General features: G+C 43.0%; 2 protein-coding genes across 5 annotated transcripts; both read left to right on the top strand.

Annotated features, from left to right (window-relative positions):
- The first annotated feature begins 216 nt into the window (after positions 1-216).
- On the top strand, positions 217-825 carry LOC130877330 (keratin-associated protein 4-1-like). Its single transcript, XM_057774513.1, has one exon. It carries the CDS (start codon positions 217-219, stop codon positions 823-825), a length of 609 nt encoding a protein of 202 aa, XP_057630496.1.
- Positions 826-9,248: 8,423 nt separating this feature from the next.
- Positions 9,249-16,988, top strand: LOC130877329 (keratin-associated protein 4-12-like). 4 transcript variants are annotated; one of them, XM_057774511.1, is made up of 2 exons: positions 9,249-9,315; positions 16,453-16,988. In XM_057774511.1, exons 1-2 carry the CDS (start codon positions 9,249-9,251, stop codon positions 16,986-16,988), a joined length of 603 nt encoding a protein of 200 aa, XP_057630494.1. The 4 variants fall into 4 exon arrangements, with proteins under 4 accessions (XP_057630494.1, XP_057630493.1, XP_057630492.1 ...); XM_057774510.1 differs by having other exon boundaries at positions 9,249-9,318; XM_057774509.1 differs by having other exon boundaries at positions 9,249-9,345.
- Positions 16,989-19,434: the final 2,446 nt, after the last annotated feature.

The raw sequence follows: 19,434 nt of genomic DNA, 5'->3' as shown, positions 1-19,434 counted from the left end.
GAGAAAGAAAAGAATGCATTCCATTTAACTTTTACATAGAGTCTTCCACAATGAACTAATTTAGTGACTGTTTATGTATTTAAGAGAAACAACAAGGAAATGACCCTTAACCTGGTAACAGCATCAGGGTATAAAAGAGGACAGGGAATAAGGAGGCTCACATACTTGAGAAACTCCCTCTCTTCAAAACCTCTCAGAACCTCCACTTCTCATACCATGGTCAACTCCTGTTGTGGTTCTGTCTGCTCTGAGCAGGGCTGTGACCAAAGTCCCTGCCAGGAAAGCTGCTGCCAACCCAGCTGCTGTCAGACCACCTGTTGCCAGACCACCTGCTGCCGTCCCAGCTGTGGAGTGTCCAGCTGCAGCCGCCCAGTCTGCTGCCAGACCACCTGCCGTCCCAGCTGTGGAGTATCCAGCTGCAGCCGCCCAGTGTGCTGCCAGACCACCTGCCGTCCCAGCTGTGGAGTGTCCAGCTGCTGCCGCCCAGTGTGCTGCCAGACCACCTGCCGTCCCAGCTGTGGCGTGTCCAGCTGTTGCCGCCCAGTGTGCTGTCAGACCACCTGCCGTCCCAGCTGTGGAGTGTCCAGCTGTTGCCGCCCAGTGTGCTGTCAGACCACCTGCCGTCCCAGCTGTGGAGTGTCCAGCTGCAGCCGCCCAGTCTGCTGCCAGACCACCTGCCGTCCCAGTTGTGGAGTGTCCAGCTGCAGCCGTCCTGTCTGCTGCCAGACCACCTGCCGTCCCAGCTGTGGAGTGTCCAACTGCTGCCGCCCAGTGTGCTGCCAGACCACTTGCTGTAGTACAACTTGCTGTCGCCCCTCTTGTTGAATTTCTTATCTGAATATCAGTCCCCAGGCAGTCATAATGACAGTGAGCTGAACTTTTCATCCATGTATTAAATAATTCCTACATGTGTTGTCCTGACAACAATAAGAAAGTGGCAGAAGAGAATCCTACATTAAGCACTGCCCATATTTCCCAAGGATCTTCCCTCTACATGCATGTCTCAGATGCATGGTGCAGCTAAACGTATCTCTCGGGTCTCCAACTTTCTTGGATTTCACCATTCTGTGCTGACTATTCTTCAATAAATACTGCCTTATATTAGACATATATGTATCTTCTTTCATTTAAGAGAATTAATGGTTTAGTTTTCTAGTATTATTCCTTCCAAGGTTACCATGGCCAGGAAGAAAACTAGTCTTGCTAGTGTGTTAGAGGTATGCATGGTCTCACATTAATTGCAGCATTATTTACACTGGCTGGGGAGCAGAATTAGCCTGTGTCAATCAACTGATGAGTGGCAAATAAAATGCCTTTTACACAATGCAATGCTGCTTACTCATGAAACAGGTGGAGTCTTGTAATTTGTGACACCATGGTTAGAACTGGAAGATGTTAGGTGAAACCATCCAGATTTAGAAAGAAAACATGCATGATGTCACTCAAATGTGGAATCTTAAAAAAAAAAAAAAAACCTCAAATGCTGCGAGTAGAAAAGTGGCTCTAAGATTCTGGGAAGAATAGGGAGACACAAGTGAAGAATACCTGGTTCACATGTTGTAAAACAATTAGATAAAAAAGATTGTTCTGGCGCTGGAGAGATGACTCAGTGTTTAAGAGGTCTGGCTTCTCTTCCAGAGGCCCTGGGTTTGAGTCCCAAAATCCACATGACAGCTCATAATGGATGATCCAGCACTCCTTTGTGGCCTCCACAGGCACCAGGCATGTGCATAGTATACTAACAAACATGTAAGCAAAACGCATATAGATAGAATAAATAAATAAATAGAACTTTAAAATGAAATAGTTACAGTGTTCAATTGCATAGGAGAGTTGCCACAGATGGTAAATAGTTTATATTTCAAAACAGCTAGAACAAAGGATACTGAATATTTTCACCAGCCAGAAATAATATATATTTGAGGATGCAAATATATTAACTCAGATTTAAGTGGTGTCACATACACATAGTACCCCATAAATGTATACAATTTTGTATGCCAGCTCAAAATCAGAAAAGAAAACTGATTTTGCACATATAATATACTCTTCATATTATAAAATGGACTATATTTCAGAATCACTTGAGCTACCTTATTTAATTAACAGTAATTTTCCTTTTCAATCCATAAGATGATTGGCAGGTTCACAGGGTCATTGGATTTTGAGAATAATAAGGCACATGAAGACCAATAGTTTCCAAAAGAAACTTACAATTTAGTCTTCAAAATAAGACTTAGGAATAAAAGGAAGGACCAAATAGATAGGGTATAATGGTGAAAACTTCTCTTTCAGAGTGCAATATAGAAGCATTTTTTAAAATTATAAACAAAGTGAGTTAAAAAGCTAGTAAATGCTAGGGAATTATGCAGGTCCCAAGGCAGAAGAGAAGGCAGAGGAAGAGGAGGAGGCTGCACCTGAGGTTGTTTACACTGTTAAAATGAAAGAAGTAAAATGAGGCAAGAGATCAGCGAACATGGGGAGAGATATGGCAGAAAACGGACTATGCTGCTCGCTCTCCAATGTCACATCAATGACACTGTGCTAAAATAAATCATGAGCACATGAGGAAACTCTCAGTCAGAGGTGGCGTGCAGGCAGATGAGTGATAACTCCAGGAGGACTTTAGGGATGAGATTTAAAAGCAGGCAAGAAAAAAGTCGCATGAATGGACCATCAAGGTGACTCAAGGGCTAAAGGTGCTTGCTGCCAAACTCAGGACCCACATAGTGGAAAGGAGGAAGGAGAGAACTGACACTCACAAGCTGTCCTCTGACCTCCACACACATGCAGTGACACGCGTGTGCACCCTCTACACAAACACGCACACAGAAAAAAAAAAACAATGTGTACCAAAAAACAATTGAAAATTCACAGGAAAGAAGAACTTGGGTTGTGTTTGATAGTTGTGCTCGGAGTGTGCATTTTTGGGATCGTCTTAGAGCCTGCAAAATCTGTGAAAACTCAGCTGTGCTTGATCAGGCCCAGGTGAACAAACAAAATACCTCCCGAAACCAAGTCCCTGGTTTTGGTTTGTCTGTTTGAAGCTACTTCTACCAAAAACCATACTTGATTAAAACAAAAACTCAATAGACTGAAGTTGTCTTAAGGGAAGGACTAGTAAAACACTTGAGACTGTCTCCAATGGGGGAAACTTATCCTTCTGGCAATGATAACAACTGAGGAGGATCAAAAGGTAGAGCTAGTGGTGTGGTAGGCAGTGATGGCAGCGTTTAGAACTGAAGGGGCAGAGCCAGAGGAAAACCACTAAGAATGGGGAGCCACGTGGCTTGTGGCTGGGAGGTAGGGAGTTGAGGCTAGAAAGGCTGTTGGATTTCTGCCGCTGAGATGCTTAATTATCAGAACTTAATTATGTGTAATCAAACACATAACTGTCAGCATTTGTCTGTGATGGGCAAAGTAATTGTAAGACCAACTCCTATTTCATATCTTTGAGAAGACAGGACATCAGACACAATTGGATTTAGAATATATTCTTACTGGCAAACTTGAGTAGGCACGGAATCAGAAGAGAAGGTCATTACCTTTCCTAAGCTTCTCCCAGAACAACTTGGGCATATTATTTTTTTAAATACAGGCGCCAATATTGTACTACTGAATGTTGTGTGTCTGTTGGCTATTTCAGAAAGATGAGCTTTGACTCATGCACCTTTGATTCATAGGGTGATCCCACCCATCCAACAAGCTAACGTTGGAAGGAAATATGCCAGTATATGTTGTGTTGAATTCTTTTTCCCAACTCCCTAACCCTCCAGCATACTCCCAGAGCCCTGTTCTTCCTCTTTGAAAACCTATGCTCCTTCATTCTACAACAGGAATTATTTCACTTCCATTAATTTCTGCTATTGTCTTCCAATTTGCTGTGTGTCCTATAGCATGGATCTTGCAGTGTTTGTCTACCTAAACTGAACCATGGGTGAAGGAGAAATATAGTGACAGCCAGTCACAAATCGTTGGTTCTACACTGCCAACTGAGAGAGAAAGCTATAGATTTAAAATCATATGATGCACACAAGGAAGGGACAGGAGTTGATTTGGAAACATCAAATTTGAAAGAAAGTGTGCATAATTACCTAATTTCGTAACTTCTTATATGTTAACACCACTCATAACAATGAAGATGTCTGTTGACGGGGATAAAAGGTATAAAAGAGACTCCCAAATTCAGAAAACTCACTGAATACCCAGGCCAAACCTCCAGCCTCTGTCGTCATGGTCAGCTCCTGTTGTGGCTCAGTCTGCTCTGAGCAAGGATGTGGCCAAGGCTGATGCCAGCCCCACAGCTGCAGAACCACCTGCTGCCAGCCTAAATACTGTAGGACCACCCACTGTCAGTCCAGATGCTGTGTGTCCAGCTGCTCTACGTCCAGCTGTTGCATGTCCAGCTGTTGTCACCCCAGATGCTGTATCTCCAGTGTGATTTAGTTAGAGTTATTTGAAATGACCAGGCCTTGCAACTCTCATAACTGTCTGCATACTGATCTTGCTGATTTGTTCAGAGCATATTTCCTCTCTTCTGCATTTCAACCAAGTCTTCCTGTTCATTTCTGCATATGAGATAAAGTGACTCCTGGTCCAGTCTTTCCAGACTGGCCTTGTTGGGGCAGAGACTCTGGCTGCCTCTCATTCCTTGTTCTTGTTCAAATCACTGTCTTATTCTCAATGGGACCCCAGAGAACTGAAGCGTGTCAAGTACATCAGTATCCCAAGATGTGAGGCAGAGCCTTGTCACTCAAGAAGCTGGGGAACTGGCTTGCTCCCTGTGTGGTCTACTTCCCTGATTCCCCAGAGACAAGCTGGGAGCTGGCTCTTATCCTAAACTCTCTCGGCACTAAGCTGGGTGAGTAGAGGATCTATGGCACATTCACTTTCTTTCAGACCTGACCCTGCTACAGGGTGATTTACTCCCTTACATAACTACTGAACACTCTCCTGTCAGTAGTCAGACAGGCAACTTAGCTGAGCGTGGGGTAGGGTGGGATCTATTGTTGGAGAAAGCCTGAGAAACGGGGATGTGGGTAATGTCTGACTACCTGCTCTTCAGCCTCTCAAGGTTGTGGTAATTATTATACCCAAGACTAAAAGGTTAATTAAAATCTTGGGAATTGGAGACTTCATAGCTAATATGAAACCAAGACCATTCCAGTAAGCAATGGGAGCTGGGTATTTCTGTTTGCTAGGTGTGCATTGGACTACAGAAATAGACACAGCTCCTGAGACTTCTTGAAATTGCCTCTTTGATCCTTATGGTCCCCAAGGACTCTTGTATTTAGCAGCTAGTCCCTTTGATGGAAGCTATAAAAGTTGGAGTGCTTGATGTGTGGTCAAACTCCTTTTAGGGAGAGGCTGGAGACTTGGTTTCATGGGGGCAGAAACCAAACACGTAAGTACTACTAATTACAGGTACTGCTGGTTCCCAGATAGAAGCTAGTTAAAGGCTTGGCTCTAGGGCATCAACTCTGAGAAGATATAGTCAAATCCTTCCATGGGGAAGCTGAGTTGAGGGTGGGGTGTTGGTGAATTGTAGCAGCAAGTGTTTGTCTGCATGTTGGAAGCCATTTTATTGTCATAGAGGACTGATAAATACCCACCCCAGCCCTTCCCAGAGCTAGATGACTTAGGAGCTAATCCCTCTGTGAGAGCTATAAGTATTGAGAACTTCAACCAGTCAACCAACTCCTTGTAGGGGAGAGGTTGTGTAGTAGAAGCTGTGGGGCTGCGTTCCTGCCACCAAGTTCCTGGCCGCCTGGCTAGCTTATGCCCCAAAATAATGACACACAAACTGTATTCATATAAACACTGCTTGGCCCATTTCTATTAATGTGTGTAGCACCACGAGGTGCGCTTTCCAGGAAGATTCTAGTCTACGTCCATCCTGGGTCTCGCGTCTGCCCTGGAGCGGTGCGGCATTGCGTCTGAGCTCACTTCCTCTTCCTCCCAGTATTCTGTTCTGTTTACTCCACCTACCTAATTTTCTGTCCTATCAGGGCCAAGGCAGTTTTTTTATTTAACCAATGACCTTCTTCCATCAAGGTTGGATCCATGATTTTGTGAGGCAGAAAAGAATGCAGGGAGAAGTAGCCTCACCGGAGTTTGTATTTTCTGAGGTTGCATTCAAGAGCTCGTAGCAGCTGTGGCTGCTTGCACAACATCAAGACAGTCAACACAAGATCAAACCACTGAACATTCCAGCATGGAGTTGGGAGGGGCTCATGAACCTGTTTCTCCTAGGTGAGGAGCTATGGTAGTGGAGAGAAAGTCAGTTTTCTTGAGGTGTGTGACTCCTGGTAAGTCAGCTATATTCCAGTGGATAGAAGAGTGGGAGGTGGATATGATCAAACTACATTGTATACATGCGTACATCCTCAAAGAATTAATAAACACATTATATTAAAACTGTTCCCCTGAGGTCTAAGTCCTTGCGCTGTTGACTGCCAGATAATCCATTTCACTTTGTGCAATTCACTTTTACTCTCGTCTTTAAGTTGTGCAGTTTCTACACTTTGATGCTCTATTTTGATATCTTATTCTGGGGGTGTCGAAACTCTAGTTGTGTACTGGGATAGAACAGAGAAAAAAAAAAGAATAGAGATGTGGTTTCTAGATCTTTCCCTAGACTTTCTGAGTCAGCCCTGCTGATTAAGTCTCTCCATTGTACTCTTCTGATTTTCAGAGACCCATTCCCCTCTGACAAGGCATCACTTTCCAGTCTATCAGACATGACTTTTAGTAGAATGCTTGCTCAAGAAATGCACTAGTGGAAATCAAAATTGTATGACAAGAGCAAGATTCAAAATATTTACAAAGCAGTAATTTAAGGTCACCAATTAATCAGAATGGATATCAAACTGAGCTATAGAACTTGCCTGACTTGGAAACCCCCTGTGTTATTCTTTTTTTAAAAAAAATTGTTCATTATAATTTATGTGTATTGGTGTAACAGTGTCAGAGTTTCTGCAATTGGAGTCACAGACAGTTGTGAGCTGACATGTGGGTGCTGGGAATTGAACCCAGGTCCTCTGGAAGAACAGTCAGTAATCATAACCACTGAGCCATCTCACCAGTCCCCAGACTTATTTGTTAATTATATATACAGTGTTCTGTCTGCATGTATGCCTGCAGGCTAGAAGAGGGCGCCAGATATCATTATAGATGGTTGTGAGTCACCTTATGGTTGCTTAGAATTGAACTCAAGGCCTCTGGAAAAACGTTTGTGTTCCTTAACCTCTGAGTCATCTCTCCAGCCCTCCCCTGGTGTGGGAAGTCCTTCTGTATATGTGTTGCTTTTATTGGTTAATAAAGAAGCTGCTTTTGACCAATGGCTTAACAGAATATAGCCAGATTGGAAGATATATATCTAGAGAGAGTGGGTGGAGTCAAGAAGACGCCAATGTAGCCACTGCCAGAGACGTAAACCATGAGCCTCGTGGTAAAATATAAAGTAATAGAAATGGGTTAATTTAAGATGTAAGAGCTAGCGAGGAATACGCTTAAGTTATTGGTCAAACAGTATTGCAAATAATGAAAGAATAGCTTCCCCCAACACTCTCCCTGTGTTATTCTTAACTGTTTCTTACTAGGTCACAGGGATATGGAGTTGAATATGACTCCTCCTAGGGAACTTGAGTCAATGTTTGTTTACCCAACAGACTTCTTCAACATCTCAATTAACACTGTTGACTGACCATCAGGGCAGCCCAGGATGCCTGAAGCCCCCAACCCTAGAAGGTCATGACAAAGATTATAAAACATCATCACATTTTCTTTAATTTTTTTCTAGTTAATAAAACACAGTCATCAAAATATTGAGAAGAAAAGCAGTCAGATGAAAGTTACATTTCCTTAACAGGATAAAATGAGGCAATAATAAACTATTATTAATTAATAACTAACAACACCTGTATCAGTCTTTTACCATTCAAGTTCAAAATAATTGTGTTATATTACATATTCTACTTTATATAAATATAAAAGTAATTAATATAACTATGGGTTTATTTATATAACCCTTGTTACTGACTCCAATGGTGATTACAATGTCCACTCATGAAAAATACTAATGTCTAAAAATTGCTCTTTGAAAATTTCATCCATATACAATATATATTCATTATGTATACCTGCAGTCCTTCCCTCTAAGTCCTCTTGACCTTCTCCCAAATAAAGCTTCTTTTTCTTATAACCTATTTTTCTTATAACCTACTACTCATGGGTGTAGTAGGATCATCCACAGGGACATGGGTAACCTGGTAATGGTCACCCACCCCTAAAGAAAAGTGACTCTGGCCCCTCAGCTATGTCGGGGACACCAGTAGCCCCCGTGTGAGTGTTCAGTCATAGGTGGAACATCTGTGCTCCTCTCACCTGCTCTGAGATTCAAGGACCATCTAAAAGATGGGATGGGCAGCATGTATTATCTGGAGGGTGGAGAGGAATTCTGGGAAATAACAGCTTCTGGGTGTGATAAGGCTGTTGCACATACAAACCGAAAGAAATGGCTGTTTTGACTACATAAGACCTACTCAAGTCCCGCACAAGGCTTGTACAAATCCCACCCTTTTAAACATATTGACTTGTCAAAAGAACAAACAACAACAACAACAAAAAACTGTGAGGCTTATCAGGTCCAGGAAGTGGGGTAGAGATAGTATGAGAGCTGTGGGGATTCTTCTGTTGCTCACTGACTAGTTTTGGTTATAATTGACTACACTGTGTAGATTTTGACTTGCTTTCTGATAATAACTTTGGTGGTTATGAGATTTCAGAGTATCTTATTGGAGCTAGTAAGTCTCATAAACTATAGTCAGGGAAGAGCAACGCCCAGACTGAATAGCAACCTTTAAGGACCATCCTCTATGGAAAAGCTGAAGGACTTTAAATGGATAACAAGGAACACAAGGAAGGGAAGATAAAAAGATTCAGGGAAAAGAAAGATATCAGCACACTTAGCTTAGAATACTCACTCGTACCTGAACCATACAATTGTGCTGAGTGTGTATCAGAAAGTTGATGGGATAGGCCTTAATCCATCAGGAAAACAGAGTGTTTCCCATCAAATGTAGAAAACATAATTGTCCAATTTAATGATTCTTTACTTACTATGGTTAACACTGCAAAGGGAAGAGTACCCCCAACAAGGTATAAAAGCAGACCCAGGGTATGGAGATCCCCAGATTGAAGTTCTACATTCATTTGTAAATTCATTTTCAATATCCACCTCTGACACCATGGTCAGCTCCTGTTGTGGCTCTGTCTGCTCTGAGGAGGGCTGTGGCCAAGGCTGCTGCCAGCCCAGCTGCTGCCAGTCTGTGTGCTGCTGCCCTAGCTCCTGTGTCCACTGGCTGCCACCCCAGCTGCTATGGTGGTTCTAGTTTCTGAGTATCCTGACCTGGATCGGTTCTCTTTATTACTTTAGTCCTACAGTCTAGGCATTCATTCAACAGGACATGTGATATGCCGATGTTATAAACAGACAGATTCATCAGATGATTTGGAAAAGCCCGGTGTCTGCTGCTATTTGCTTTCTTAAAATCATTTTTGATACAAGTACATCAGAATTATAGTTAAATTGTTCTTCAAATCATTTTAGAATTCCTGATTCTGTTTCAAAGTACAAGTTGTTATATGTTTTACTTCTAGATTTTTTTCTTTCTAATGCCACCTCCACCCATGGGATTTATTTTTATGCCAATTGCTTGATATTTCCCAATAAAACTTTAAGCCTTCAAGGGCAATAAAATGTGTTCACCTCTCATTCTTCTTACTTATGTTTTATTGGTGTGTATTCATTATGCATAGTGCTAGGTTTCAAAAAAGGCAGTCTCTTTCAAGTATATCATGTATTTTCGCCATGTTCTTCTCCATCCCTTCATCCTCCTCCCACCTCCTTTCCTTTTGCTCTCATCTACTTTCACGTCAAATGCATATAATACATTTAACTTATCTAGATACAATCTAGGACCACAGGTGAGGAAAGATATGCAATATTTTTCTATTTTGAGTTGGACATATTTTACTTTGTGTGGCTATTTCCCAGCCAATGGCATAGCTTCTTTCTTTGATTACGCTGAATCAAACTCCATTGTGTTCATACACCACATTTTCCTTATTTGTGCACCTGCTGATGGGTTCCTGGCCTGAAGAACAACTTGGTTGTTGTGAATAGCACCGTAGTGGGTATGGCTGCGTGTGCCTCTGTGATGTGCTGACTTTGCGCCCTCTGTGTACACACCAGAACAGGAGAGACAAGATCACCTGGTGAATCTGCTTTCAGTCCCGAGGCATCTCCATACTGATTTTCATAGGGTTTGGACCAATCTACATTCCCACCAGCAGTGTCCAAGGCCTCCCTTTCCCCTTTCACCATCACTTCTGGTTAATGGACTTTCTGTTCCTTTTGCCTGCCTGCCAGTCTTCCTTCTTCCCTCCCTCCCTCTGTCCCTCTGTCCCTCCCTCTCTTTCTTTCTTCTCCTCTTTTTCTTTGTGCAGGGGACCACACCCTGGACCTTGTGCACTCCAGCATGGCTTTCTACCACTAAGCCGCACCTTTAGCCCTGTCGTTTATTTTCTTTATGGCAGTCCTCGTGACAGGAGTGAGATGGAGTCTCAGTGTAACATTTTCCACATGCTTAGTCACTACTTATGCTTCAACTGTTAGTCTGTCTGTATTTCTGTCTCTTTCTTTTTCATGACACAGAAAGACACATCATCAGAGGGCCTTAGACTTGAAACATTAAAATGGCTTTTGTAAATAAGATTTTTAAAACATAATTTAATTAATTAATTAATTAATTTTGCATCCCAACCACAGTTTTCCCTCCTGCCTCTCCTCCCATTACCCTTCCCTACCTCCTTTCCACCATGTCCCAATCCACTCCTCCTGTTTCTGTTCAGAAAGGGGCAGGCCTCCCATGGCTGTCAACAAAGCTAACATATCAACTTGCATTAAGACTCAGCACCTCTTCTTGTATTAAGGCTTGGCAAGGCAACCCAGTATGAGGAATGGTTCCCAAGAGCCAGCAAAAATGTTACGGACAGCCTCTGCTCCCAGTGTTAGGAGTCCCACAAGTAGACCAAGCTACACAGCTGTCACATGTATGTAGAGGGCCTAAGTCGGTCCCATGTAGGCTCCCTGTGAATTCCTATGATCCAGGTTAGTTGTTTCTGTGGGTTTTCTTGTGATGTCTTTGACCCCTCTGGCTTGTACAATCCTTCCTCTCTCTCTCTTCAGCAGGATTTCCAGAGCTCAGCCTAATGTTTAGCTGTGACTCTCTGCATCTGTTTCTGTATGAAGGCTCTCTGATGGCAATTGGTACCGTCACTAACCTGATCACAGGAGATGGCCAGTTCTTGCTATGCATCCACTATTGTTAGGAGTCTTCCCTGAAGTCATCCTTGTAGATCTGTGGGAGTTTCCCTTGCACCAGGTTTCTACCTCACCCTGAGATGCCTCCCCTTTTCAATCATCAAGTGTAAAGATGTTTATTCAAGCTGGAATTTAGTCTTGTAGAAGAGGAGAGGAGGGAGGAGACTTTCATCTGGAAAATGATTAATATTCGGATTACTAATGAACTAAAAATATACCATTGAAAGAACAAATGGTCCAATCATAAATGAATAAATGGAACTGAATAGACATGTCTTAAAAGAAGTACAAATGGTTAACTGATATGCATTTAAAATATGCAGTATCTTTATCCACCAGGGAAATGCAAATCAAAACTATGCTGAGATTCCTCACCCCTGTCGGAATGGCTGCCATGAAGAAAACAGGGGACAAGTGCTGGTGAGGACAGGGGTGGATGGGGTTGGGGGAGGGGCAGGGCCATTCACTATAGCTGAGAAGGTAAATTGATGAAACCATTATGGAAATCAGTATAGAGGATTTACCAAGAACTAAAAATAGAAAACCATACCATCCTGTTATATTACTCCAGTACTTTTCCAAAGGAAACTGAGTCAATATGCAAAGGAGATATATGCATGTGCATAATTATTGTGGAGCTATTTTCATTGGCCAGAATATTGAAATCAGCCTAGGCTGATCAACAGATGAATGAATAAAAAATTATGGTATATATACAGAACGATACTATTCAACCACAAAAATGAAATTATGTCATTTGCAGAAAATATATACAAATGTAGAACACTGTGGATGGTTCATTTTTTCTTTTTAAAATGTTATTAATGGCCGGGTGGTGGTGGCGCACGCCTTTAATCCCAGCACTTGGGAGGCAGAGGCAGGCGGATCTCTGTGAGTTCGAGACCAGCCTGGTCTACAAGAGCTAGTTCCAGGACAGGCTCCAAAACCACAGAGAAACCCTGTCTCGAAAAACCAAAAAATAAATAAATAAATAAATAAATAAATAAAATGTTATCAATGTATATTTATTATAACATAACTACATTAACCCTGTATCACCACTTCCTATCCCACTCACTCCTGCTGTAGTCATCTTTCTGTCCCCAAATAGTCCTCCTTGTATGTTCACGTTACATGTGTGTGTGTAGATATATACAAGTGTGTAGATAGATGATAAATAGTTATATATTCTAAACCCTGAATATACCAAGCAAGCCCTCTACCACTGAATTACATACAGCCCCAATGCTAAACTCTACAAAACAAAAAAGAAAACATGTGATCTCTATCTTTCCAAATCTGGCTTTTGGCCAGAGAAACAGAAATGTTACTCAGAGAAAAGCGTGACAACTGCATCCAGCTCCTGGAAGGAGGGAACTAAAGCCTCAACCACATGATAAGCCAGTGTGACAGTTAATCTTGGTTGTCAACTTGGCACACCTTGCTTGGGACAGAGATACTCACCTGATGAATTGCCCCCCTTGGATTGGACTCTCTCTCTCTCTCTCTCTCTCTCTCTCTCTCTCTCTGTGTGTGTGTGTGTGTGTGTGATAGGTCCTTAATGGTTGATTGGCATGGGAAGCGTCTGTGGATGGGGACACTCTCTCTAGTTGGTTTTGAAAGGCAGCTAAATGTGAGCCTGGAACCTGGAAGCAAGCCAGGGAATAATTTTCCTCTGTGGCTTCTTTTTGAGTTTTTGTTTTGAGATCCTGCCTTTGATGGTAGACTGTAAGTAAGTCAAAATAAACTCTTTCCTCCTGAAGTTGCTTCCAGTGATGGAGTCAGAGCAACAGAAAGCATCTCTGGAGGAGAAAACTCATGGTTCCCACAAGCTTAAATCCAACATGGGGATTTATGTAACAGTGAGTCCTCCTGCATGACAGGCCAGCACTGGAGACAGAGTCTCTTTTGTTTCTCTGCATACCTCAGAGTGTCATAAGCCATGGTCTTGCAAGGGATCTACTATCTGAGATTGAGTTGGGAACCTATAAAGAAGGATCAGTCACATATCAGGGAGCCTGAGGATGCCCTGCCACAGTGTCCAGGTGGGAAGTGGACACAAGAGACAGCCATGAAGAGGAGCAGGGTCATATCTGGATGTAATAAAAAAAACATTAGGAAGCAGAGGAGCTGATGGTTGGCAACATGAATGAAAATTTCAAGCAGGAAACTGAGATTTGGGGCAGGGGACAAAACAGAAATATTAGAAATGAGTTCTGATCGCCAGTGAGTCATGTGTAGTCACTAGTTATCAAGGCTGCTCGAGGGCCATTCTTTCTCTGAACCACAGAGCTTCTGGGGATATTTGACTGCCCCTTGGGTACTGCAGTTAGGTCACCAGGGTCTTTGTCCACAGCAACTCAGAGTGTTATTTTGTCCCCTTTTCTTTGACAGAGGAAAAGTATAAGACTTTCCTAAGTGGTGTCTACATTTATCAGAGCCAGAACACGATGCAGGCACAGGATACCAGACAATTCTCCTAAAGAGACCCAATAGGCAGCTCAGGCTATTATCCTGGCTACATGAATCTAGCAACAAACACCAATACTGGAACCAAAATTGTTAAGCACAAAAGCACATTGTTAAAGCATTGTGATTCAATTGGGCTTGAGGATGCCAGGGGACAGAAAGGGAATCTTGGAGTCATTGTATCTCCATCTGGTTCTCAGCTCTTCTTCAGCAATAATAACTTATATGTAAGTCACTCCACTGACTACTTCAGGGCAACCCATTCCACAGGCCAACCTCACAGGGTGAGTCACATGTTTTCCTCAGAGACATCCACTTCCCCTCCATCAACAACTAGCAGTCATCTGGGGCAAATCCTTCACACTGAGTGCTTCAGTCACATGCCAATATGTACTCTAGTTTCCCTTCTTGGGGCTCAATTTTCAAAGTCTCTGCTTGTCACTCATTAGTCACAGTCACAATGTCATTATCACATTAACTTTAGTCTCCGTATCCCACATTTATTGCCATTGTTCTGGTTTGTGGAATGAAACACATTTTGCAGGTAGGTTCTGGCTGCTGAGAGAAGAGAGCTGTTTCCTCTTCTTCATAAATAACACATTTCCAAGCATGCATGAGTGTGGGAGTACAGGAGCTTTAACGTCTCAGGGTTGATGTCTGCAAACAGTTGGCAGTGTGAACTAACCCTGAACTCACCGTGGTACAAAGCACCTGAGAATTGGTTATTATAAACCCCACCAATTTCAGAGAAATGTGCAGTGGTTACTTCCACATCAATAGGTCACAAGTGCTTGTCTTCTTTTCTGAGAGAGGATTCTTTCTGGGTAGCTCAGGTTAGTCACAAATTCATGGTGTAGCTTAGGCTGACCCACAAACTCACAGATGTCTTTCAGAGTTCTAAGTGCTGAGATATACAGGTGGGCACCATTATGCCCAGTCTCAGCCCACTTTTCCACTCAAGTCCAAGGGTAATACGCTACTTTGATCAAAATACGCCTGGTCAGATTAAAGGCTGGTGGGGTTGGGCCCAACCATGGAAGTTGTAGGTTATTAAAAAAAATTCTTTCAAGAAATTTAGATGCATTCACTCCGCCCAGTCTTGCCCACCTTCACGGTTAGTAACTGATTAGTTAGTTAGTTCTGTCCTGGTTAGTTAGATTTCTTTTGTTTTATTTTGTTGTCTTGTCTTTTTTTTTATTTGACATTGCCTCTGAATTTTCCCTTTGTTAGTGTTTTTTTTTTCATGCAAGCAAGATTAAAGCATTTAGAAACATGATTCTACCATTCAGCACAGTTACTCTTTCCTAACTTTACAATCTCCAGGCATTCAGAAGAACAGGTTTTATAGGAAGGCCAACAACAGATTGGAGATGTGTTTGCATGGGTGTTCTTAGAGAGACCAGCCTAACAGAGGCGTGACATGAACCTGGAAGATCATGACACCAAGCCAGGCTAGGCTTTATTAAGTTCCCTTGACTCCAGGGAGGACAGCAGTTCTTGTTTTCTGAGGAGTCGACAGCTAAAAGGCATATTTTTTCAGCTTTTAAGCATACACTATGATTTCACAGTGAGAACACATAGGCAGAGCTCCTGAGTTAGAAATCTGTACCCTCTAGTCTCCTGCTTGAGGAACTGATAACCAACAACCCAGATGAAGCAGGAAAGTTTTGGGCTTTAAAAGCCCAACAACACAATATGGTAGGATCCAAGTTAGAGCAACAGGCAATCACACAGTGAACTATCATCAATAGGTAGGCAAGTGTGTCTTAAAAAGAGGAAATGGATCCATGTCTCCCACTGAAGCTACAAAGACAGTAAGCCAACAATGAAAATCAGCTCCTAGGCAACAACCTGAGGGACCTTGATCTCATGCTGTAGCTGCACTTGGCAGCCAACTTCCCCTGAGATGCCCTAAGAATAAGGTTGGAGTGTTTGTGCTTGGCAAAAAGCAAATAGCAAAATGCCAAGTTTTACAATCATAACTGAAAATAAGTGCTCTGTTCCCCAATGAGAAAGTCTAAACACCAAGTTATTAATCACAGCTGGTAGGGAATACATCAGTGCCCTGTCTCACACTCAGGCCTTTTCTGGCCATCTGTAACAAATGGACAGTCAGATTAGACCATGGATTTACTCCCCTGGCTAGTTAGAAACAATTGCATGTTACACCAGAATGGACAGACAATGTCATGTGAACTGAGACCGAAGTGTGTACTATCAAGAGGCAAGATGCCATGTGATGGTGCCCTTTGATGATGCTGTGTTAGAAAGGTAATGCAGGAAGTGCTGACTGACGAATTCTAACACATCAGGAAGAGAAATGGTGTTTCCTACCCAACCTGAAAATGTAACCAGGAAAAGAATATTGCTTAATTTTATAATCACATATTTATCAACACAAGCAATAACAAGGAAAGAATGCTGCCTGTGAGGACAGCAGCCCCTCAGTGGGGTATAAAAGGGGATGTGGACAGAGAGACTCCCACTTCCAAATCTTCCAACCCACCTTCTTGTAAACCCACCCAGAACCTCCACCTCTGACACCATGGTCAGCTCCTGTTGTGGCTCTGTCTGCTCTGAGGAGGGCTGTGGCCAAGGCTGCTGCCAGCCCAGCTGCTGCCAGACCACCTGCTGTAGGCCCACCTGCTGCAGGCCCACCTGCTGTGTGTCCAGCTGCTGCAGACCCAGCTGCTGCCAGTCTGTGTGCTGCCAGCCCACCTGTTGCCGCCCCAGCTGCTGCCGCCCCAGCTGCTGCATTTCCAGCTGCTGCAGGCCTTCTTGCTACCGCCCCAGCTGCTGCGTGTCCAGCTGCTGCCGCCCGAGCTGCTGCAACTCCAGTTGTTGCAGTCCCAGCTGCTGTGTGTCTAGCTGCTGCCGCCCCTCCTGCTGTGTGTCCAGCTGCTGCAGGCCCCAGTGCTGCCAACCCACCTGCTGTCGCCCCAGCTGCTGTGTGTCCAGTTGCTGCAGGCCCAGCTGCTGCCAGTCTGTGTGCTGCCAGCCCACCTGCTGCCACCCCAGCTGTTGCATCTCCAGTTGTTGCCGTCCCAGCTGCTGTGTGTCCAGCTGCTATAGGCCCACCTGTTGCCAGAGCACCTGCTGTCGCCCAGCATGCTCTAGCTGTTCTTGTTGCTGAGAGTTCATACCCAAGTCTCATGTTCTTCACCAACTAACATTCTTGATGTAGTCCACCTGTGAGCTGAATCCTGCGATGCCAGCTATAAGTCCTTAATTCCAGTTGATTAGAATGCTGTTTTTGCCTACAAATAGACCCTATCTCTCACTACTCTACTCTCTCTTTCTTATATGAACACAATGTTGAATTTCCTTTAGATTCCTTGAACCTAGTATCTGACCCCCTCATGGAAGCACTTGTTCTCTGCCCTATTTCCTAAAATGGAGTCATTGCTACAACTGAAATAAATGTGGGCTTTCCAGCCATATAAGTATAAAAGCATTTTGTCTTCTTTTTCTTTCCTGTTGTTATGTGTCAGATTTTCTGTAGCCCATCTCTAAAAATGAAAAGACACAGGACATGGTGGCATGCATGCCAGCTCTTTTCCCTCAGAAATCTTCATTAGAAAGCATAAATAAGGATGTTTAGAGCCAGTTCCTAGATCCCTCCTGCAGACAGTCTCTTACAAAGACCAAGCTTTAGGCAGGAGAGTTCAAACCTCTATGCTCCTACCTGCATTTAAGGAGTTATCAGTCGGCAGCTTGATGAATTAGGCTATGTAAGGGGCTGTCCAAAGAAGTGTGTGCTCTGTTGGGTTTGGTAAAAGTAGAGCCTTAAACAGGAACTTTTGCCAAAACAATAACAACAACAACAAAAAAAGGCTCCCCAGAGGAACCTAGAAGAAACTTCCAGGGAGAAGATTACATTAATAGAAACAAAGTATGTTTTCTATAAATGCCAATACATTTGATACCATTTGATAGGGAGGTTCTAGAATTTGAGCAAGACTACAACCCTTCCTTCCTTAGAGGCAAAAGATCTGGACCTTTGATGAAGAAGGACACTTAAAATAAATTCCACACTAGCTCAGAATTGAGAACTAGGCAGTCATTTATTTAGGGGTAGACTCACAAATCAGAATTCTCTGCTGGAACAGAGATCAGAAACTGAATCCTGCAGCTGGACAAAGAGACCAGACACATGCTCTACATCGGCATAAATAGTATAATAGGCCACGCCCCAGTGGGCGGGTAACTACTGGCTGTAGGATTTCCTATAGCAGACCTTTGCACTGCTATCAGTTATCACTGTCTGTGACCATGTGGCGTAGGAGAGGGCAGATACATGGGGAGAAGGCAGCATATGCATATGAAAAGAAGTACCCCCAAAACATAGCACACAGCAAACGAACAGCATGAGCCATTCTATGCTCACACTAACTTAAGGATAGGGACCATAGGATAAAGGGCACCTGGATAGAGCATTCTTTTATTCATCCACACACCTCCTTCTTCTAGTTACTGCAGCTCATTTAGTCGGAATACCTAGAGCAAGTTATAGTGAACATATCAGATGCCTTCTTTGATGACTCACATCATAACCTGAGAGCTCTGAGCCAGTGGCTACTATATTCTTATTTAACTACAATGGCTATTCTTGGCCGTTTACATTTAGAACTCAAACTAAAATTTCCAGGTCTGCATAGTGGGTCATCAGTGCTAAATATACTGTTCATCAGGGTCCCTACATCACCATGGCGGAGCAATCAGTCACTGTGAGTCAATTTCAGGTATTCAGACGCTCTATGTTCTTTCAGATCATATTGTGATGAAGAGCAGAATATTCAAGGCAACCTGAGGTTAAGACAGTGAATTTATACTTCTACTGGGTCTATATTAGGGCTGTCTTCTCCTAACTTTATAGCATCATTGCTCCTTTCGCATTTCATACCAGATGCTGTTAGCTCACTTCCACCAAGATTTTATATACTGCAAGATAGCTATAATTGGGTCTTTTAAGTGGCCTTATGGTCTTCTACTGACATCTCTTATGATATAGTTGCGTTGTGGGGACTGTCCTAGAGAATTCTACTGAAATATGATTTGGTTGACTATTGTAGGATATTTGCTTACACTGTGTGAAGATGTGTTACTATGATTGCTTTAATAAAGAGCTGAATAGCCAATAGCTAGGCTGGGGAGAATAGGCAGGACTTCCAGGGCAAGAAAGGAATTCAAGATGAATCTAGGCGTATCAGCAAGACGCTAAGAAAGTCGGACATACTCTGTGGAAGAGAGGCAATGAGCCACGTGACAAAATGTAGATTGATACAAATGGCTTAATTTAAGTTATAAGAGCTAGTCTGAAACAAGCCTAAGCTAAGGCCAAACTTCCATGATTAATAATAAGTCTGCACGTCATTATTATTTGGGGTCTGGCAGTCCAAAGAAGGCTTTTACATTTGGTACCCTATCTTGGGTGCCAAATGATGTTTTTCTGTTGGCTTAGTGGCTGCATATGAATCAACTGATATTTTAATTAACATCTGCAGTCCCCCAGCCCCTAGCCAGTGCCTTGAGGGCCTTCTAGTCCTACCACCCCAGCTCTGTTGCGGGTTTCAACCATA

Source organism: Chionomys nivalis, chromosome 7, assembly GCF_950005125.1.
Source record: "Chionomys nivalis chromosome 7, mChiNiv1.1, whole genome shotgun sequence".
In the NCBI taxonomy this organism is placed as follows: Eukaryota; Metazoa; Chordata; class Mammalia; order Rodentia; family Cricetidae; genus Chionomys; species Chionomys nivalis.
Note: the sequence above shows the minus strand (reverse complement) of the source record. Positions and strands in the feature narration are given on the sequence as shown.

What these genes read in the sequence shown, in the direction of transcription:
- LOC130877330 (XM_057774513.1), top strand. Translation starts at nt 217, where the DNA reads ATGGTCAACTCCTGTTGTGGTTCTGTCTGCTCTGAGCAGGGCTGTGAC.
- LOC130877329 (XM_057774509.1), top strand. Translation starts at nt 9,249, where the DNA reads ATGGTCAGCTCCTGTTGTGGCTCTGTCTGCTCTGAGGAGGGCTGTGGC. An exon ending in GTCTGTGTGCTGCTGCCCTA is followed by an intron (nt 9,346 to 16,452) that starts GCTCCTGTGTCC and finishes GCTGTGGCCAAG; the next exon opens with GCTGCTGCCAGCCCAGCTGC.